We start from the raw sequence: 23,655 nt of genomic DNA, 5'->3' as shown, positions 1-23,655 counted from the left end.
CGATCGGCCCAAGAGTGGGCCACAGGTCCTTAAACAGTTTTGTTGGTATAGGATCAAATAAACAGGTTATGCTTTTTGTTGACGTTACGAGTTTCGTCAGCATGTCTAGAGAGATACTATCAAATTCTGTAAATCTAGGTAATACCTCAGTAGTGGCGCCCACCTCAATAGCAGGGTGTAGTGGCTGGGTTAAGACATGCTGGGATATGTTCAACCTAATGTCATCTATTTTCTTCTCAAAGTAATCTAGGAAATCTTGTGCTGTAAAAGGAGAGCGAGCTACAGGTAATGAATAAGTGTCCATGAATAAGTGTTGCCACAGTGTCGGACAACAACTTTGAGCTATGCTTGTTTTTGTTGATCAAATCAGAGTAGATCCGCTTTGTAGCCAATAATGCATGCTTATAGTCTAAGATAGCATCACGCCACGCAAGGTGGAATACTTCTAATTTTGAACGACGCCATTTCCGTTCTAGACCTCTTTCTTTATGCTTGAGGTCACCTAGGTAATCACTGAACCAAGGTGACTGCGATTTGGGGGAGCACGGTTTCAACACAGGTGGTGCAACCATGCAGTTTATTTTATAACTTCATCTTATGACTGCTATTGCACCACAGTAGAAGGATTTTAATCTCAAAATTCAATTCAAATGTATGTATATAGGACTCATTATTTTAACTTTTTATCCCCCAAACAAACCACAAGCTGGTTGGGTGGGCATCTCTTATTTTTTACATGGGGTTGTGCTGATTTTTTTTTCCCCTCTTGGTTTGGAATTGAAAGACACTGCTATTAATTCAGCATATTTTTGAGCCATGTCATCTTTTTCAATAGATTTAACAACATTTCACTAAAATGTTAACACTCATTATTATCTGAATGTGTTTCAGTGACTTTTCTCACCCATCTAGATAACAGTGTTCTGTGGAAATTGTGCTGGATGGAAAAAAGACGAGACAATTTACCACGTCACCAACGCAACGGGGTGTCATTTATTTTGTCTCGCAGGTTCAAAAACTCACCACCTTCAAAACCAGCTCGGCACGGCGGCCCATCAAAAACACAGCAGTCCCGATGCGAAAATATCAAAGAGACACACACTGATGTGCGCAATGCCACGGACAATCAGCTCATTGTTAAACTCACAACATAAACACTAACCACAAATCATAACCCATAAATTATGTTCACAATTATTACATGTTGAATTTTCACTGCCACATGTCCCTTGATAAATTCACCATAAACAGGGCGGGTGAATAAGCCAGCCACAATGACTCCTCTGCACCGGAGCATCTACGGCACTGTGGCATAAAGCCCCCAGTAAAGAAATACTAGGCCTCCCCCGTGGAGGAGGATGGGCAAGCCCCGTGGGTCTGTCCAGCTCAAAGTGGGCTGGCTTGATGTGGTCCCCTGCAGTGTGTTTGGCTTTACCACCTATGTCGACCACAAAGGTTTTTTTACCGTCTCCATTCTATTTTCAATATGAAACAATGTCTTATTCATTATATTAATTGTAGTCTTCTTACCTTTGATTATAAAGGAAAAAAAAAAAAAACTAAACCAAATAAATGGAATATTCATTTTGACTTTGATAGAAAACCATCATAAAATGGACGACTAGCACGCATACATGTATGCGCGCGCATGTGTGTGTGTGTATATATATATATATACACACACACACACACACACACACACACACACACACACACACACACACACACACACACACACCTTCAAACACAGACAAACTGGGGAGAGCTGACATTTGCCATTTGGTATGCTCATGTATATTTTGGGTCAAGGATGAACGGCGCCAAAATGGGATGTTGATAGGACTAATATCTTTGGAGAAATTACAGATACATATTATTTAACAATGAAAAATTGATGTTGATAATTGCATTCTGGACTCACAGACCCTTCCAATTCATTATACAAACGTTGCAGAATTTATTACCACCCTTGAAAATTGTCAGCTACCTATTTTATAAACACTACCCAATATAGAGCCAGTGGATCTCCAGTGTGCTAGTAGGTATTATAACATCTGTCAGAAAAAAGAAAAAAAAAACATTTAAATTCCGTGGCACTGTTTTATTTATTACTTACTTCAAATAATCTCATATTTTTCGGAAAATTCATTCATTAAATTCTCTCGCTGTGATTGGAGCATCACTAATTTAAATGTTCATGAAGCCAATTATATTCAACAACTGTTGTTGATATTCATATTTAACAAATCGGGTGAATCTGCAATCACAAAATAGTGATTTAACTTAACAATGCTACAGCTCAGACCTCAACACTGGGTGGAAGCAGAAATCAAAACAAGCTAGCACATGCACCACCTTGCTTTCCTATATCTCCCAGAGAACATGAGAGACATAACTAAACTTTGTTCAAAGTTGTTTCATTTTACAGTAGCTGTATATTCTACATGAATATGGCATTCTTCGTATTTGTACTCTGTATCAGCAAGGATACAAATATGAATACTTGTACTACAATATTTTCTGGAGGATAAGTCACACTGAAGTACAAGTCATGAGGACACTGGACAGAAGCATTTGATGATGCCGTTGCCTTTGTAGGAGAACGAAGGACCAAGTCTTTTGGATCCTGGTGCTTCCTATCATAGTGTATGGTTGTGAGACATGGACTCTAACCAGAGTCCTAAGGCAATGACTAGATCTGGTTGGTTTGGTTACTTGGTTTTGATGCATGATCCTTGTGTAACACTGGAATGACTTGGTGTCAAATGAGCAATTACCTTGAGAGACTCAGATGAGGTGTACAAATTAGACCGCATGAGGGAACATCAGCTACGATGACACAAGCAGAAGAATCACCTCAAAACACTTAAAATGATGCTATCCTAACAGACGCTGCAATTTCTATAATAGGTAAAAATGAGCCCCTGTAATGAGGCATAACATTTTAGACAGCCTTGACACTACACAATTACATGCTCTCTGTAACCCAGTTATCCCGCAAAGCCATTTTTATTCCGGCAAAATAAACTAAAGGCAAGGACACAGCTGTGTTCCCGTACAGCTCGGGGGACACGGGAATAAATATGGGCTGGCCCTGTGGCATAGGTAATGTGAGGGGCTAATGCAACCTGAGACAGGCAGAAACACAGACAGATGGAAGGAAGAAATACACGAACACACACAACACCTGCTCCGCTGACAGAAGGTGAGTGATACTGACTTTGACATAGGTGCGTTCCGTCTCCACCAGTTCACAGATGACTTTGCGGAGTTTGTCGGCATCAGACAGCTGTCGGGGAGTGGCAGGAGGTGGAAAGGGCGAGTCCGGGCTCGGTGAAGAGGACCCACACTCTGAAGGATTCATGTCATGGAGACTGCGGCAGAAAGCAGCGACCTGCTCTGTACTCTAGGAAAGGCAAAAAACAAGTGGAAAAATGGGAGAGTCAGGAGGAGACAAAAATAAGCACAAAATCCTGTACGAAGGAGGAAAGATCCAAATATTATTCAGGACAGTATCGACTTGTATGTGTCACTGATATGTGTGGATTCATGATTCCACCGCAAGTGAGCCTGGAATGAGGCAGAGAAGCAGCTCTTATAAAACAACGAAGAAAAACGAACAAAAAACTTCCATTAATTTGCTTTATTTTCAATCTCCCATAACAATGACTTCCCACCTCGCTCTCTTTCACTCACGCCCTTCACCCTGGTGTTTTCCTCCTACTGATGGCTGAGTGGTGTAATGATTCATCTCTTTCACACAATCAAAATATACACAACATCTTGTCCACGTACAGTATAGGTTGCTGTGGAGACCAGCCCTGATGTGCATTAGACTATCATTTTGGCCAAAAATAGGCTGCACTCAGCAGAAGCTAACATGCAGAACTAATACAGTTCCAGCGTTGGCGACAGCCTCTTTGGCGAGAACGGAAAACACTGATGTCAAAAACCACAGTGTGACACTGCCTATGAATGTCACTGAAAAGCTTTTCATATTATAAACAATGATTAGAACTTCAAATTCGATGATATGTAGAGATTACAGAGGAAAGCCATTGAGTCAATAGCATGATGCTCTGTAGTGCACCATTTGAGTGCATAGTGCCAATGTATTTGGGGCATGCCCGACTTCACTTTGCTATTTACACAGCGCATAATCCGTACACAATGCGCATGGGACAAAGGGATGAATTTATTTAAGAGCAATACGAGATTTCCGATGTCCGCCAAGGGTTGACAAAGACTCAAAACAAAAGATGTGATTTACATCGTGACCCAGACTTTACCTGGATCCGGATTCCACAACACAATGCAGTAATTGCATACTGATCCTGAATGGTCCAACTGATCAAGATGTTGCAATCTGATATTTAATTCACAAGCTGAACAAAACAAACAAAACAGTGTCTTCCTGATCTTAGTTTTACATTGTGATGTCATCTCTTTCTGCTGCAGAACCTGCATATTGATCTGGATCATGACCAACATCCAATACTAACAGGGTCTTCCTTTGTACAATAGCCACATGTGATTTCAATTTTGACATGATCCATCAAGCAGATTTGAGATGATCCTAGAAATGGTGGAAAATTTAAGAAATTAAATTTAATGGAGTCTTCCATGACCTAATATCTATCTGTGGTGAAAATTTAGTCAAAATCCATGCAGTAGTTTTGATGTAATCCTGATAACAGAGAGACAGACAGACAGATAAATAAACAAGAACATCCCTCTTCCTGATCTTGATATTGTAGCTGGATCCTGATTTTGCATGATTTTCCACAATCTTTCTGATCCCAAATCTAATCTGGATCCGGATCACCTCCAAAAATTCAGTGGAGTTTTCCATGGCCTCATACAGGGGTGGGCAACAAGGGCCAAGACACTGTAGGTTTTCCTTGCAACCAATCACCTCAGCTTGTTATGTTTCGGACGCGGTCGGAGCACCGACCCAGCGTTTGACAGGACCCAGCACGAAATAAGCAGAGCACGGTTCAAAAGATAATAGAATTTAATAATCATAATGAGTGCAGTGATAAACAACCAAAAATGTCTGCGGTCTGGTGAGGTGATAACACAGCGCGCTCTCAGCAGCGCAAACGGTCCGGAGCCACAGCGGTTCGGACCCAGGGACCCCGCCGACACCCCCCAGGTGGCCGCGACAAACCGAGTCTGTGAAGAAAGAAAACATGAGCTGAGTCCAACACTCTCCACCCAGAGAGACACAGCTCGAAAGGTGCACACAATCAGCAAACACTTCCTGGCTTAAATATATATCAGCTTCTCACCCTGCAGGCACGGAACAACTCAGTTCAAATCTCCACTGCAGCAGAAGCTGATTAGACAATTAGCATAACGTGACAGCTCAATACAACAAGGTGTGAGGGACACCAAATCCACTGTCATTACTTCATAAAAGTCACCAAAACCAAATTACCTCAGGAAGTGTGCTGAAGAGCGTGAGACCTCACCCAATCCTCCTTCACAGACTGTGGCGTCAAACCTGGAGCGGTCTCTGCGTCCATAATGGTGAGATTGTTCTCCTGACGTCAATCTCACACGTCTGCTCACAAGGTCGAGTCTCTGGCAATCACACACTGTGCATTCAAGGTTTAAATGCAGCAATCTCTGATCAAGACAGAATACACCACAGCTGTGAGTCCTGATGACCTGCACGTGAAAACAAGCCTCAGGTGTTCAGGGTGAGGTTCTAATGCTCAGCCACTCAGTCCTGAATGCATACCACCTGGTGGGAGAAACAGAAAACAAAAACAAAGCCAGCCAAACACCTCAGCCCACAACACAGCTGATGGGTTGGTGATGAGCTTCTCCCCTGAAAATAAACACCTGACTGTCAATGAAATCACCTGCTTGGGTGACTGGTAGCAAGGAAAACCTGCAGTGTCTCGGCCCTTCGCGGCACATGACTGCCCACCCCTGGCCTAATATCAACCTGTGGTGCAAATTTGGTGAGAATCTGGGAAAGTAGTTTTGACGTAATCCTTCAAAGCCTATAAAGTGAAATCTTGAGCCAGAATCCAGATCACCTCCAAAATTCAGTGGAGTTTTCCATGGCCTAAAATCTAGCTGTGGTGAAAATTTGGTGAAAACGTGTGAAGTAGTTTTGATGTAATCTTTAAAAGTCTACAAAATGGAATCCTGATCCAGAATCTGGAGCCAGATGCAGATCACCTCCAAAATTTAATGGACTCTTCCAAGGCCTAACACCAATAAGATTAAGTGATTTTGTGAATTCAATGTATAGTTTGGGGTTATTCCCCTTGATAACAAAACCAACCAGAATTACATTGCAAAGTGCAACGGTAATTGCTAATATATTTACAAACAGAACAGATGAAATTATCAAGAATGGGATCTTCATGACAGATATTAGCGACCATTTACCAATTTTTCCAATATTTAAATATAAAAATAGGTACAACAAAAAAACTGATATAAACTTTAAAAGAGATAAGTCAGTAAAAGCCTTAGAGGCATTAAAATATGACCTTAAAAATCAAAACTGGGAAGAAGTTTATGTCAGTGATGTTAATGTAGCATATAACTCATTTATGAAAATATTGATGAAATCATACAATAAAAATTGTAAATTAATTGAAATTAGTAAGAAAAGAGTAAATAAACCATGGCTGACAAAGGGAATAAAAAATGCTTGTGCAAAGAAAAACTATTTATACAGGTGCTTTTTAAAATTGCAAACAAAGGAATCAGAACATAAATACAAAAAATATAAAAATAAACTATTAACAATAATTAGGAAACAAAAAAAAGATTATTACAGTGAAAAACTAAATAAGAGTAAAGATAATATGAGGGTAACATGGGGAATTATAAAAAGTGTGATTGATAGTGATGGAACGAAAGAAACTATTCCAAATTACTTTGTTAAGGAAAATAAAGAGATATATGATATAAAAGAAGTTGCAAATGGGTTTAATGATTATTTTTCAAATGTAGGGTCAAGTCTGGTGGGAAATAAACCAATAATAGAAGATAAATTATGTACATTGGTAAATACGGTCAATAGTATTTTCCTGGACAATGTGGAAAAAGATGAAATAAGAAATATTGTAAAAAACTGTGTAAGCAAAAGATCAACTGACCATGAAGATTTAGACATGATGACTGTAAAAAGTATAATAGAAATTGTTATTGAACCATTTACTTATATCTGTAATCTGTCTCTGTCAACTGGGGTTTTTCCAGATGAAATGAAAATTGCTAAGGTAGTCCCATTATATAAAAATGGAGACAAACATAACTTTTCTAATTACAGGCCAGTATCATTGCTTCCACAGTTTTCTAAAATTATGGAAAAAGTTTTTGTAACAAGATTGGATAAATTTATTGAGAAACATCATATTTTAAATAATGCTCAGTATGGATTCAGAACAAAACATTCGACAGCTATGGCAATTATGGAACTACTAGAGAAAATATCAACAACAATAGATAATAAGGATTATTTTGTAAGTATTTTTATTGACCTGAAAAAGGCTTTTGATGTTATAGACCACTCAAGATTGCTCCACAAGTTACAACAATATGGAATAAGAGGTGTTGCACATCAGTGGGTAAAAAGCTACTTAGAAAATAGAAAGCAGTTTGTTCAGATAAATAATACCAAATCAGAATTGTGTAACATTATTTATGGAGTACCACAAGGATCGGTACTTGGACCCAAACTGTTTATTTTGTATATCAATGATTTTGTGAATGTATCCAATGTGCTTGGCAGCATTTTATTTGCTGATGATACAACGCTGTTTTACTCTGGATCAGATATACAGGAAGTAGCACAAGTGATAAATACAGAGTTGGAAAAAGTTAAACATTGGTTTGATATAAACAGATTGTCACTAAATATTAATAAGAAATTTCATATTGTTTAATGATAGAGCAAAAAAAAAAAAATGTGTCATTACAAATAGATGGAATGGATATACAAAGGGTAAAAGAAATGAAATTTTTAGGAGTCATGATTGATGAAGATCTTACATGGAAGTCACACATAAATTACATAAAAGGAAAAATAGCGAAAGCCATTGCTGTTTTGCATAAAGTAAAATATTCATTAAATAGTTATGGTTTATTAACATTGTACAATTCATTGATTGTCTCATATTTAACTTACTGTGTAGAAATCTGGGGATCAACATATACAACCTATATACAACCTTTATTTATTTTGCAGAAAAGAGCTTTAAAAGTGATTAGTAACAGTGGTTTTAGAAATCCATCTAATCCATTGTTTATTAAGTATAGGGTACTTAAATTTCATGATTTAGTCGATTTGAAAATATTACAAACGATGTACCAAGTTAATAAAAATACTTTACCAACAAACATTCAAAATATGTTTGAAAAAAGAGTAAGTAGTTATAAATTGAAAGGAATAGAAGTCTTTAAAAAAAAACAAGATTTAGAACCAAAGTAAAGGAAAGGAGTACTGCAGTAAATGGTGTCAAATTATGGAACAATCTTAATAAAGAAATTAAAGAATTAAGGTCGCTTAAATTATTTAAAAAACATATTAAATTAGATGTATTAAGTAAGTATGAAACTATGAAGTAAGTCAGTGGGCTGCAAGAAAGTAAAAAAAAAAAAAAAAAAAAAAGTAAACTGTTAATAATGTTTGGAGTGTCTTAAGTTTAAATGTAACCTGTCAGTGATGTAATCTATTAATTAATGGTCATAATTATGAAATGGGTCAGTGGTATGTGACAAGTTAAAGAAATGCAATCTGTTAAATAATGTTGACTATGATGCTGTATATTGAAAGATTGTATTGTTAAAAGGGGCAGAAATCATAAGACTTGTTCTTCTTTCTGCTCCTTTTCATTCTGGTATTGTGGTGCTTTTGTTTTTTGCTTTTCTGTTTTTTAAATGAATGAAATAAATATTAAAAAAAAAAAAAATCTAGTGAAAATGTGGTGAAAATCCGTTAAGTAGTTTTGACGTAATCCTCAAAATCTGACAAAGAGATCCGGATCACCTCCAAAATTCAGTGGAGTCTTTCATGCCCTCCCTCAGCCCCGGCCAGTCTCGGCGGAAGACTGCCCCTCCCTGAGCCTGGTTCTGCTGGAGGTTTCTTCCTGTTAAAAGGGAGTTTTTCCTTCCCACTGTGGCCAAGTGCTTGCTCATAGGGGGTCGTTTTGACCGTTGGGGTTTTTCATAATTATTGTATGGCCTTGCCTTGCAATGTGGAGCGCCTTGGGGCAACTGTTTGTTGTGATTTGGCGCTATATAAGAAAAAAGTTGATTGATTGATATCTATCTGTGGTGCAAATTTGGTGAGAATCCATGAAGTAGTTTTGACGTAATCCTTCAAAGCCTATATAAGTACCCCATTTAGTACCACCCCCCCTCCTCCCACCGAACCTGCCCCCACTCCCCTCCCTCCACTACACTCTCATTCTCCTCAATGCCTCCCATCATTAACACTGCTCTGGATGTGAGAAGAGAATTTAGTTGTCTGTGTCCAGGAAAGGCTGCAGGTCCTGATGGCTTCAGCCACCGAGTGCTGAAGGGATGTGCTATCCAGCTGTATCGGCTTTTCCAGCACATCTTCAACTTGAGCCTGAACCAGATGGTTGTTCCTGAGTGGTGGATAACCTCATGTCTGGTTCCCAAGAAGAAGAACCCCAACACACTTAATGACTACAGACCTGTGGCCCTAAAATCATACAAGGTCTGTTAGAAAAGTATCCGACCTTTTTATTTTTTTCAAAAACCTGATGGATTTAAATCATGTGTGCTTGCATGAGCCAACCTTGAACCTCCGTGCGCATGCGTGAATTTTTTCACACCTGTCGTTTGCATCATTTCCTGGTAAGCAGCCAATGTGTGAGGTGTGTTTTTTCATTCCAAGGAAAAAGACGGAACGACTGGAGCAGCGCTACTACATCAAATTTTGCCAGAAACTGGGCGACAGCCAGGTGGGAACCATTCGGAAGATTCAGATGGCTTTCGGTGACGATCCTGTGGGCATCACACAGATTAAGGAGCGGTACAACCGGTTTAAAGACCACAGCGGTGGAGAGCGAGCCACGCTCCGGTCGGCCATCAACACGCTGAAATGACCAGATCATTTCCAAAATGAATGCTGTGGTGATGTGGGACCGTCGTGTGACTATCTGAGAAGTTGCGGAAGAGATGGACATCAGCACTTTTTCGGCACATTCCACTGTGACAGAAGATTTGGCCATGAAAGAGTTGCAGCGAAATTCATGTCGATGGCTTTGGCACGAAGCTGACGGCGGAGCAAAAGCGCCACCGTGTTGAAGTCTCACAGGACATGCTGTGACATGCTCACCTCTTCCACAATTTCTCGGATAGTCATACGACTGAAAAGCCACCGAAAGCCATCTGAATCTTCCGAATGGTGGAAGAGGTGGGCATCATTTTTCGGAGTCCAGTATGTCCTGTGAGAATTCAACACGGTGGCGCTTTTGCTCCGCCGTCAGCTTCGTGCCGAAGTCATCGGCATGAATTTCGCTGCAACTCTTTTCATGGCCAAATCTTCTGTCACAGTGGAATGTGTCGAAAAAGTACTGATGTCTGCAATTTCTCGGATAGTCACACGACGGTCCCGCATCACCACAGTGTTCACTTTGGAAATGATCTGGTCATTTCAGCGTGTTGATGGCCGACCAGAGCGCGGCTCACTCTCCACCATTGTGCAGACGTCTTTAAACCGGTTGTACCGCTCCTTAATCTGTGTGATGCTCATAGCATCGTCACCGAAAGCCGTCTGAATAATCCGAATGGTTTCCACCTGGCTGACGCCCAGTTTCTGGCAAAATTTGATGCAGTCGCGCTGCTCCAGTCATTCTGTCTTTTTCCTTGGAATGAAAAAACGCAGAGAGCACGACACACACCTCACACAAAGGCTGCTTAACAGGAAATGACGCAATCGACAGGCGTGAAAAAATTCACACATGCGCACGAAGGTTCAAGGTTGGCTCATGCAAGCACACGCGATTCAAATCCATCAGGTTTTTGAAAGGATTCTTTTCTAACAGAACTCGTATGTTCTGAAGTCACTTGAGGGGCTCAACCTGAGGCACCTCCACACAGTCACTGAATCATCACTGGAACCCCCGGCAGTTTGCATACCAGCCCAAGAGTGGAATGGAGGATGCCATCATCTTCATGCTGCACAGAGATTATTCTCACCTGGAGGAGGCAGGCAGCACTGTGAGAGTCATGTTCTTTGACTTCTCCAGTGCATTCAACACCATCCGGCCTGACTTACTCAGCAATAAGCTACGTAACATGAAGGTGGAGGCTCCACTAGTGGCCTGGATTACCAACTACCTTACAGGCAGCCCATAGTACGTGAGGCTGCAGGACATTACATCCAACACCATTACGAGCAGCACGGGAGCACCACAGGAGACAGTCATGTCTCCCTCCCTGTTCACACTCTACACCTGAGACTTTAGGTTCTGGTCACAGTCCTGCCATCTGCAGAAGTTCTCAGACAACTCTGCCACTGTGGGCTGCATCGGCAGTGACCAGGGGGCAGAGTACAGGAGTGTGGTGGACAGGTTTGTGGAGTATTGTGGACTCGTGCAGCTCAATGTATCTAAGACGAAGGAGCTGGTGGTGGACTCCAGAACACGGAAGACCCATCCAAACCCAGTTACCAGCAATGGAACTGAGCTAGACATTGTGAACTACTACAAGTACCTGGGTGTCCACATAGACAACAAACTGATGAACTCTTTCTGATATCTCAAATTAATTTTCTCTGCAGTCAGTGTGAAAACTGGATGCTGGGTTGCATACTGATCATCACAGCATATCCCCATGGAACATTCAGAAGGTTTAGATTTTTTTTTTTAAATTTGTAAAATTTTAACCTTTATTTAACCAGGTCAGTTCCACTGAGATCAAGATCTCTTATAGAGGGGAGACCTGGACAATTTTTTAAAATCTCCAATTCACCCAACCTGCATGTCTTTTGAAGTGGGAGGAAGCTGGAGCACCCGGAGGAAACCCACATAAACACTGGGAGGACATGCAAATGGACAGAGGTGGGAATCAATCCCATGACCTTCCTTGCTGCGAGGCAACAGTGCTAACCACTAATCCACCATGCTGTCCTGTACCCACCTGTTTCAGCATGCACATGGCTCATGGACTGCCCAGTGCATCTCATCTATTTCACACAGAAATAAAGCCAGGCCACTGTCCTTCAATCGCTCACACTCCTTAAAGCACATACCCCCACTGAACATATATATAATTTATATTACAGCAGGGACGGCAGGGTGGTGGGCATGTCATTACGATGGTGGCGTTACACCATGATGTCAGAAAGCCATCAGCAATGGACAATGGAAATGCCCAGCCAAACCCTACAATGTATATACGCAGGTTCATAAAGCACATACAGCCTGCTTGCCTGTACACTAGGGGTGTCGGAAAAAAATCGATTCACGTCCGAATTGCGATTCTTATTTATTATGATTCTGAATCGATCCAAAATGTCCAAGAATCGATTTTTAAAAAGCATTTTTTTAATACATTTTCTTGCTTACTCGCTGTGTACTGTTTGTCAGGCAACGGCTTCCATACTACAGCGTCCCCGCGGGGGTGAGGGTCCGACGTGCTTCAAACACTCGTGAGCTGCAGAGTTCAGTGGCTGTAGCTTAGCATGGCGGACGAAGAGCTAATTCAGCCAGCACCGTCTTTGCTGAAGGCAAATGTTTGGGTGCATTTTGGATTTTATTATTTGCTGCGTAAGAAGGAGCTTGACATGACTTATGCAGTGTGCAAAATCTGCAAAATGAAAGTCAGGTACTTCGGAAACACTTCAAATCCGCAAGCCCACATGCTACGTCATCACCCGGAGCTAAAAGAGGGGAGCAGCGTTATCTGCCGACTACTGACCAGTGCTTCGCTAAACTGCCAGCCAACTCTGAACGAGCAAAGCAGATAAATAAATTTACATCTAGAATCACTTGATTAACCTTGTAAAGCTGCATTTTCTTAAACATAAACATTTTTTAAGTAATATAACTATTTCTCAGAGCTCTTTGAATCGAAAATCGATTCTGAATCAAATAGTCACCCCAAGAATCGGAATCAAATTGAATCGTGAGTTGTTGAACGATTCACATCCCTACTGCACACTGTTCCTAAATGGTAAATGAACTGCATTTATCCATCTGTATCAGATGCTCAAAGCACTTTACAAATGATGCCTCACATTCGCTCTGATGTGAGGCTGCTGGTCAGGCTGGGATGTGAACCGAGGATCCTCTAGTCTCAAGCCTAATGCTTAACCACTAGACCAGGGGTGGGCAACTTGTTCCAGAAAGGGCCAAGAGAGTGCAGGTTTTCTTTGCAGCCACTGACTCCACCAGGTGATTTCACTCATTAATATCACTTTGAGCAGATGGAATCAGTTTATGAGTGAAATCACCTGGTGGAGTCAGTGGCTGTAAAGAAAACGTGCACCCTCTTGGCCCATTCTGGAACAAGTTGCCCACCCCTGCACTAGACCATCACCTCCCATAGTCCTAGTCATCTGTAGTGGTGTATTAGTGTGACAGTATGTTATAGCCACTCCTGGTTCAGTGCTTCACCTCAGGGAAATTTGGTGTCCACTGTGAGCTCTGATAGGGTGGCACTACTGTGTTAACTCATCAGTGCCTGCTTTCTCAGTACAACTACAATATGTACCTGGTGCACTCCAGCTTAAAGACCAGGTCACAAGGCACTTAACGAAGGGCAACGAAGCCCAAACAAAACAAGAAATCTGGACTTTCATTAGCATTGTTTAACCTTCATGCAGCTTTGTTCCTGCAGCTGGTGCTTCATCAGGATTTTTAAACTGCTGAAAAATTTGAACGAATGCCGCCGAAAACCTTAATTCATTCGTATATCATTTTGCTTTAGTTCTTGATGTTTTTTTTTTTTATCATTTGCTTAGTTTTTGTAACGTTAGTTTAGTTTGACTTTGTTCGACCACCTGAATGTTTTCACACAGTACAGAAGCCGGTTTGTGAGAGTGCTTTTGTGGAGGAGAGATGCAGCTGCTTCCTCTGCGATGTTGCTGGAGTGTGGTGTGAGGCTTCTGCCGCTGCATGTGATGTGACGAGTGCTGCCGCGGTCATGCCGTGGTGCTGGCCGGCCAGGAAGAATTTGTCGGCCTCCTCCACCAGCGCATGGAAGTCCATGATCGTGGTGTTGTTCTAGCGCTGCGCGCAGATGAGGGGAGAGTTGCTGCACAAAAAGTCCGGCCGGAGCTGCAGGATTCTGTCCATGAACTCTGAAGGGCTTGCTCTCCTCCAGCCTCTGCAGAGATAAGAGCCTGCTCGCCCTTTCAGCATCTGACAGTTCAAAAGTTTTGAGGAAGTGATCCTTGATCACTGCGTATGTGTTCGAGGTGGGGGGGGCTTTGCAGGAGCACGATCAGCCTCGTTTGTTTCTGTGGAGCTGAGGGATGACACGACGTAATAATATTTCATGTCGTCTGCTGTGATCTGTCACAGCAAACCGTGCCTCCGTTTCTGCAAACCAGGCGACGGTTTACAGAAGCCTGACTTTGAGCCATCAAGTGTGGAAAAAAGTTCCAGCAGCAGTGGACATTCACGTGTGAACAGCATTGATCCACAGAAGCGTGACATGAAAACAGAAAACCCAGCTGGAGAGAAGGTGAAGCGTGTGTGTGTCTGATCCATGTACACAGCACCTGTGTGTGCATGAGGTGATCAGAAACAGCAGGGTTTTGAAAAAAGGCAAAGAGAGCACGCTCTCTCTCTCTCTGTCTTGTATACGCGCATTTTGGGTGTACAGACAGCGTATTTGAGAGATTTGAGAAATATTTGGCGTATTTGGAGTGTGTATTATATTTTGGTGGAGTATTTAGCGCGTGTGGTTAGTGTGGTGGTGTTTTTGTTTTGTAAAAATGAGACATCTTATGAATGTTGAGCAAGCGCTTCAGTTTTTTTTTTTAATTGGAGCAAGACAGAGCGTGCAGCGTGTCGTCATAGTCTCAACCAGATAGTGAGGATTCTGATGATGAAGGAGATGATCCCTCTTTTGTTCTAGACAAAGAACCAGAGCAGGTGGATCTACTGACATGCACACAGATCTCCACAGTGGGTCAGATCACATGCTTCTGTTTGCAGCTGAGCTCTGTCCCAGCGCCGAGTCCTGGAATGCAGACACACACTGCTCCAGCAGTTGCTCCAGGCGCATTTCGCTTAAAGTATCGAGATCAATGTTAGCTTCGGTTTCATTTTGTTCTCTTTCGTCCCCTTTGCGCTCTAGATTCGCAGGCTACTCAGTGATAAAGCTCGTTTGTCCACCTTTTCTCAACAATTTGTGACTTTTTTACTTTTTTCCCATCGTTCAGGAATTGTTGTATGCCGTGTGACCAGGCTATAAAAGTAAGGACAGGTGACACACTGGTTGGATTTGTGTTAGGACAACACACCTTCATGCCTAATAAACATGTTAAACCCAACCTCTTTGTACCTGAGCACAAAGTCCAGTTTCCACTCAGTCTGTGGACCCTCTTGATAGCAAATAGGACATGTCTAAAACCATTTTTGCTACTCATTTTATGTACACCATTAAGATCAATCAATCAATCAATTTTTTTTTTTATATAGCGCCAAATCACAACAAACAGTTGCCCCAAGGCGCTTTATATTGTAAGGCAAAGCCATACAATAATTATGTAAAACCCCAACGGTCAAAACGACCCCCTGTGAGCAAGCACTTGGCTACAGTGGGAAGGAAAAACTCTCTTTTAACAGGAAGAAACCTCCAGCAGAACCAGGCTCAGGGAGGGGCAGTCTTCTGCTGGGACTGGTTGGGGCTGAAGGAGAGAACCAGGAAAAAGACATGCTGTGGAGGGGAGCAGAGATCGATCACTAATGATTAAATGCAGAGTGGTGCATACAGAGCAAAAAGAGAAAGAAACAGTGCATCATGGGAACCCCCCAGCAGTCTACGTCTATAGCAGCATAACTAAGGGATGGTTCAGGGTCACCTGATCCAGCCCTAACTATAAGCTTTAGCAAAAAGGAAAGTTTTAAGCCTAATCTTAAAAGTAGAGAGGGTGTCTGTCTCCCTGATCTGAACTGGGAGCTGGTTCCACAGGAGAGGAGCCTGAAAGCTGAAGGCTCTGCCTCCCATTCTACTCTTACAAACCCTAGGAACTACAAGTAAGCCTGCAGTCTGAGAGCGAAGCACTCTATTGGGGTGATATGGTACTACGAGGTCCCTAAGATAAGATGGGACCTGATTATTCAAAACCTTATAAGTAAGAAGAAGAATTTTAAATTCTATTCTAGAATTAACAGGAAGCCAATGAAGAGAGGCCAATATGGGTGAGGTATGCTCTCTCCTTCTAGTCCCCGTTAGTACTCTAGCTGCAGCATTTTGAATTAACTGAAGGCTTTTTAGGGAACTTTTAGGACAACCTGATAATAATGAATTACAATAGTCCAGCCTAGAGGAAATAAATGCATGAATTAGTTTTTCAGCATCACTCTGAGACAAGACCTTTCTAATTTTAGAGATATTGCGTAAATGCAAAAAAGCAGTCCTACATATTTGTTTAATATGCGCTTTGAATGACATATTCTGATCAAAAATGACTCCAAGTTTTCTCACAGTATTACTAGAGGTCAGGGTAATGCCATCCACAGTAAGGATCTGGTTAGACACCATGTTTCTAAGATTTGTGGGGCCAAGTACAATAACTTCAGTTTTATCTGAGTTTAAAAGCAGGAAATTAGAGGTCATCCATGTCTTTATATCTGTAAGACAATCCTGCAGTTTAGCTAATTGATGTGTGTCCTCTGGCTTCATGGATAGATAAAGCTGGGTATCATCTGCGTAACAATGAAAATTTAAGCAATACCGTCTAATAATACTGCCTAAGGGAAGCATGTATAAAGTGAATAAAATTGGTCCTAGCACAGAACCTTGTGGAACTCCATAATTAACTTTAGTCTGTGAAGAAGATTCCCCATTTACATGAACAAATTGTAATCTATTAGACAAATATGATTCAAACCACCGCAGCGCAGTGCCTTTAATACCTATGGCATGCTCTAATCTCTGTAATAAAATTTTATGGTCAACAGTATCAAAAGCAGCACTGAGGTCTAACAGAACAAGCACAGAGATGAGTCCACTGTCCGAGGCCATAAGAAGATCATTTGTAACCTTCACTAATGCTGTTTCTGTACTATGATGAATTCTAAAACCTGACTGAAACTCTTCAAATAGACCATTCCTCTGCAGATGATCAGTTAGCTGTTTTACAACTACCCTTTCAAGAATTTTTGAGAGAAAAGGAAGGTTGGAGATTGGCCTATAATTAGCTAAGATAGCTGGGTCAAGTGATGGCTTTTTAAGTAATGGTTTAATTACTGCCACCTTAAAAGCCTGTGGTACATAGCCAACTAACAAAGATAGATTGATCATATTTAAGATCGAAGCATTAAATAATGGTAGGGCTTCCTTGAGCAGCCTGGTAGGAATGGGGTCTAATAAACATGTTGATGGTTTGGATGAAGTAACTAATGAAAATATCTCAGACAGGACAATCGGAGAGAAAGAGTCTAACCAAATACCGGCATCACTGAAAGCAGCCAAAGATAACGATACGTCTTTGGGATGGTTATGAGTAATTTTTTCTCTAATAGTTAAAATTTTGTTAGCAAAGAAAGTCATGAAGTCATTACTAGTTAAAGTTAATGGAATACTCAGCTCAATAGAGCTCTGACTCTTTGTCAGCCTGGCTACAGTGCTGAAAAGAAACCTGGGGTTGTTCTTATTTTCTTCAATTAGTGATGAGTAGAAAGATGTCCTAGCTTTACGGAGGGCTTTTTTATAGAGCAACAGACTCTTTTTCCAGGCTAAGTGAAGATCTTCTAAATTAGTGAGACGCCATTTCCTCTCCAACTTACGGGTTATCTGCTTTAAGCTACGAGTTTGTGAGTTATACCACGGAGTCAGGCACTTCTGATTTAAAGCTCTCTTTTTCAGAGGAGCTACAGCATCCAAAGTTGTCTTCAATGAGGATGTAAAACTATTGACGAGATACTCTATCTCACTTACAGAGTTTAGGTAGCTACTCTGCACTGTGTTGGTATATGGCATTAGAGAACATAAAGAAGGAATCATATCCTTAAACGTAGTTACAGCGCTTTCTGAAAGACTTCTAGTGTAATGAAACTTATTCCCCACTGCTGGGTAGTCCATCAGAGTAAATGTAAATGTTATTAAGAAATGATCAGACAGAAGGGAGTTTTCAGGGAATACTGTTAAGTCTTCTATTTCCATACCATAAGTCAGAACAAGATCTAAGATATGATTAAAGTGGTGGGTGGACTCATTTACATTTTGAGCAAAGCCAATAGAGTCTAATAATAGATTAAATGCAGTGTTGAGGCTGTCATTCTCAGCATCTGTGTGGATGTTAAAATCGCCCACTATAATTATCTTATCTGAGCTAAGCACTAAGTCAGACAAAAGGTCTGAAAATTCACAGAGAAACTCACAGTAACGACCAGGTGGACGATAGATAATAACAAATAAAACTGGTTTTTGGGACTTCCAATTTGGATGGACAAGACTAAGAGTCAAGCTTTCAAATGAATTAAAGCTCTGTCTGGGTTTTTGATTAATTAATAAGCTGGAATGGAAGATTGCTGCTAATCCTCCGCCTCGGCCCGTGCTACGAGCATTCTGACAGTTAGTGTGACTCGGGGGTGTTGACTCATTTAAAATAACATATTCATCCTGCTGTAACCAGGTTTCTGTAAGGCAGAATAAATCAATATGTTGATCAATTATTATATCATTTACCAACAGGGACTTAGAAGAGAGAGACCTAATGTTTAATAGACCACATTTAACTGTTTTAGTCTGTGGTGCAGTTGAAGGTGCTATATTATTTTTTCTTTTTGAATTTTTATGCTTCAATAGATTTTTGCTGGTTATTGGTGGTCTGGGAGCAGACATCGTCTCTACGGGGATGGGGTAATGAGGGGATGGCAGGGGGAGAGAAGCTGCAGAGAGGTGTGTAAGACTACAACTCTGCTTCCTGGTCCCAACCCTGGATAGTCACGGTTTGGAGGATTTAAGAAAATTGGCCAGATTTCTAGAAATGAGAGCTGCTCCATCCAAAGTGGGATGGATGCCGTCTCTCCTAACAAGACCAGGTTTTCCCCAGAAGCTTTGCCAATTATCTATGAAGCCCACCTCATTTTTTGGACACCACTCCGACAGCCAGCAATTCAAGGAGAACATGCGGCTAAACATGTCACTCTCCGATTGGGGAGGGGCCCAGAGAAAACTACAAAGTCCGACATTGTTTTTGCAAAGTTACACACCGATTCAATGTTAATTTTAGTGACCTCCGATTGGCGTAACCAGATGTCATTACTGCCGACGTGAATTACAATCTTACCAAATTTACGCTTAGCCTTAGCCAGCAGTTTCAAATTTCCTTCAATGTCGCCTGCTCTGGCCCCCGGAAGACAATTGACTATGGTTGCTGGTGTCGCTAACTTCACATTTCTCAAAACAGAGTCACCAATAACCAGAGTTTGATCCTCGGCGGGTGTGTCGCCGAGTGGGGAAAAACGATTAGAAATGTGAACGGGTTGGCGGTGTACACGGGGCTTCTGTTTAGAACTACGCTTCCTCCTCACAGTCACCCAGTCGGCCTGCTTTCCCGGCTGCTCGGGATCTGCCAGAGGGGAACTAACGGCGGCAAAGCTACCTTGGTCCGCACCGACTACAGGGGCCTGGCTAGCTGTAGAATTTTCCACGGTGCGGAGCCGAGTCTCCAATTCGCCCAGCCTGGCCTCCAAAGCTATGAATAAGCTACACTTATTACAAGTACCGTTACTGCTAAAGGAGGCCGAGGAATAACTAAACATTTCACACCCAGAGCAGAAAAGTGCGGGAGAGACAGGAGAAGCCGCCATGCTAAACTGGCTAAGAGCTAGTAGCTGCGCTAAGCTAGCGGATTCCTAAAAACACGCAAAGTGAATAATGTGTAAATAATTTAGAGGTGATTCAGCAGAAGGAGTGCTTTAGTTAAGGCACGTGAAGATTACACTGGGAAACAAATCGTTATCTAGATAACTAGATCAATCTAACTGCACATAAAGTGACAACTGGATGTCTTTAGTACTAGGTATCTTCAGAAGAATCCATGACAAATGGACGAATGACTTTGTATTACATGAGTGGTTACTTAGAGAAACTAAAGATGAGAAGTGTCACTTTTACTGTGAGGTCAGCTACAACATTTTGGCCATGTAGCCTGTTTATCTGGGCATGATCCAGAATACAGGTGCCTGAGTGCTGAGGAGTCCAGTAGCTGGAGAAGACCAAGGGAACACCCACATTTCACATGGCTGCTGGAGATAGATGGCTATTTTAGAGATGTGGGAATAGACTTGTTGTCTGCCTGGGACTGGGTTCCGTGGGGTTGTGGATGTGGCGAACCACGGCCCCAGGGCATGCTCCTAGACTTGATTTGACTTGTTAAGATGGAGCCTATATTATTGTTTGTAAAAGTAAGTTCTTTTTGCTTCATCCTTTTAACTCGGGGTTGTCAGAGCAGATCTGATATGAATCTGCATGTTGATTTGTCACAGGTTTTACACAGGATATTGTGGGAACCTTCTGTTTTGGAAGCAAAGCATCAAAGCACACAGCAGATCATATTTGGGAGCAGCATCCACCACACCTCTCTGAAGTACAGAGTTGCGCGCTTTGTTCCTGAAACACCTGCTGCTCCTCCATCTCTGTTCACCCAACCTTTGCACTGGGTGTAAGACAGGGCACACAGAGTACCAACAGTTATGGCTGAGTATCAGGGTCATGGGCCTTTACTGACATCAGTCAGTACAATAAGCCCAAGAGGTCTCTGATTGGTAATATGCATATTACAGGCTAGAGAAATTTTTTCAAATAGTATATCCAAAATCCTCCAGGAAAAAATATTAGCTCCACACAACAGGCAGAAATGTGAAGTTATTGTGAGATTAAATCATTTTCATGAAGGGCTGCACTACCTGTCTGCTATCAGTTTATACGTCTGAGACAATCAAAACAACCAAAGTGTTTTTCATATATTATAAATGTGCATAAACACAAATGTGTGTACATCAGACTGCATGGGGTTGTGCAGTGAATAATACATTTACTACAATCTGAGCAGAAAGATTTATAGATAACACATGTAATTCTCTTGACATGTTATTCTTCATTATTAGAAAAAAAGATGAACAAAAACCCAGACTTATTCAAAGTAACAGCTATAACAAAGAACATATTATCCAATCAGCCACAAATCTTGTGCAGCTTTAAAAATAATAAAGGGTATCATTATTGCAACTATATCAGAACATGAAATCATGTCTCTGGCATGGCAGCCATTTGTCTCGCTTGACAATGATCTTAAAATAGCCACAGAGCTCCAAGAGCAACAAATGAACTGGGAAGTGTTACAGTGACTGCATGACTGGAAGATGTTGCAAATCTCAGGTGCATGGATGTGTCTTAATTACAGTCATATCATTTAGGCTATAAATAGAGTCTGCAGTGAGTGTTGAGCAACTTCAGTGTCACTTTTGAGGATTTAGTTTGAATTGGCTGAAAAACGGCTACTTTTAATGAGTGTGTTGCCCGTGGGGACCCACGGGCTCCAGATTGGGTAATGTTTATAAAATAGGTAGCTAACATTTTTCGAGGGTGGTAATAAATTGTGCAAAGCTATAATTAGCTGGAATGGTGTGTGAGTCCAGAATGTTTTTAGAACCTTAGACCTCAACAGTTTTTAGAAGAGGAACTCAACTCTTTCATCTTAATTTACTGTCTTAATGTATTTAGAAATTGTTTAGATTCTTGTTATCATTTGCACACTATTATTATAGTTATATTGGTCCCCCCCAAAAATAATAATAAATAAATAAATAATTGCATGGACTTAGACAACTAATTTGGGGCAATGTTGGGGTGCTGAATCCAAATCTGAGCTCAGATTTCTTCTATCATGTCACAGGTTTTTTGGGGGTTTTTTTGCAATCTGCACATTCCGTATTGATGGATTATGCATACGTTGCTCATTTACTCACAAGTTTAATGCCGCTAATCATGCAAAAAAGCAGCTTCAAAAACAAAGCTTTTAAACCAGGTTGGCAAAATGTGAACAAGAGCCGTAATATCATTTATAGCACCGAAGAGGTGTGCGAGACTGCAGCTTTTGCTTCAATGCTTGATACGAGAAATATGTTTTCATATCTCAAAAACATATGTGGCAAAAACTAATATCAAATGCAATGCAGCCACATACATGCGCCCCCAAATTACCCAACAGCTAATGAAAACTCCATGCAAGAAAAATCAGATTTTATTACCACCCTTGAAAAATGTCAGCTACCTATTTTATAAACACTACCCAATCTACAGCCCGTGGATCTCCACAGGCAACACACTAGTTTAATATATAAACATCTATGTACTAAAACACAGTGGTGTGTGTGTGTATTTCCCTCTCCTGTCCTGTCTGATTCTGTAGAGCAGTGATTTTCAACCTTTTTTGAGTCACGGCACCCCTTTTTATATTTACAAAATCCTGCGGCACACCACCAATCAAAATAATATTATAATTCTAGTACCTCTGGTTTTGTGCAAAACCCAATTATCGCAATAGAAAATCGATACAGAAAACACCGCATTTCGAAAATCCTCAAGCAATTTGTGCTCTGATCTCAAGTAGGGCTGTCACGATTAGGAATTTCTGGAGATGATTAATTGTCAGACAAATAATTGCGATTGACGAATATATTTTCTATTTTTTTTTCTTTTTTCCCCTTCTTTATATTCTACTATTGTAGTATAATTACACAACTCTGGAAGAACGTTTGGCTTCTGTGAGTGGAGAAACTGGGAATGGTGCAACATTTTTATTTTTATCTTCATTTTACATACAGTCCCAACTTTTTCTGAATTGTGGTTGTTTCTGTTGCATTTCTGAAATTGTTTCTCCTCATCAGTCACGTTTTGTGCTTAAACACTGCATTAAACCCATACTGAACAAATAAATACCTTTGGAAAATAACAGCTGTTAAAGTTCTCACCTGCTTTTTGTGATCTGTGCATCTGAACATCACCACAGCTTCTCCATGTCAGGGTTTTTTTTTTTTTTTTGTGGCTCAGTTCATTCATATATTCTCATTTTTTAAAATATGTTTTTAAAGCTATTTGACCGTTTATTTCATCTCATGATCTCATAAATTCAGCATACGACGTGCACATGGTGTGAACAGGACGGTAACGGCAGAATCACACCTTTAGAGAAAGTTCAGAGAGAAGTAAAGGCAGCTTCATGTTGACTCCGCGCGCGCGCACACACACACACACACACACACACACACACACACACACACACACACACACACACCGACAGCTCCAAACGGAGGCTGCAGCACAATGACGTCAGATTCTGAGTCGTTTTATGCTTTGTGGATAAAATAAATAATTCACGGTAATCGCAAATATGAAAAATAATCGCGAATATGAAAAATAATCGCGATTGACGAATATTGTAATAATTGCGACAGCCCTAATCTC

At 41.0% G+C, this 23,655-nt stretch overlaps 1 protein-coding gene across 1 annotated transcript in view; it reads right to left on the bottom strand.

Annotated features, from left to right (window-relative positions):
- The window catches only part of LOC117508624 (T-lymphoma invasion and metastasis-inducing protein 1-like), a 135,369-nt gene that overhangs the window by 28,729 nt on the left and 82,985 nt on the right, over positions 1–23,655 (bottom strand). Inside the window, 1 exon segment of the mRNA XM_034168422.1 lies at positions 3,221–3,406. Coding sequence (XP_034024313.1) covers positions 3,221–3,406 — 186 coding nt within the window.

This window comes from Thalassophryne amazonica, chromosome 4 (genome assembly GCF_902500255.1).
Source record: "Thalassophryne amazonica chromosome 4, fThaAma1.1, whole genome shotgun sequence".
NCBI classification, from domain to species: domain Eukaryota; kingdom Metazoa; phylum Chordata; class Actinopteri; order Batrachoidiformes; family Batrachoididae; genus Thalassophryne; species Thalassophryne amazonica.
This window is presented reverse-complemented; position numbering and strand designations above follow the sequence as displayed.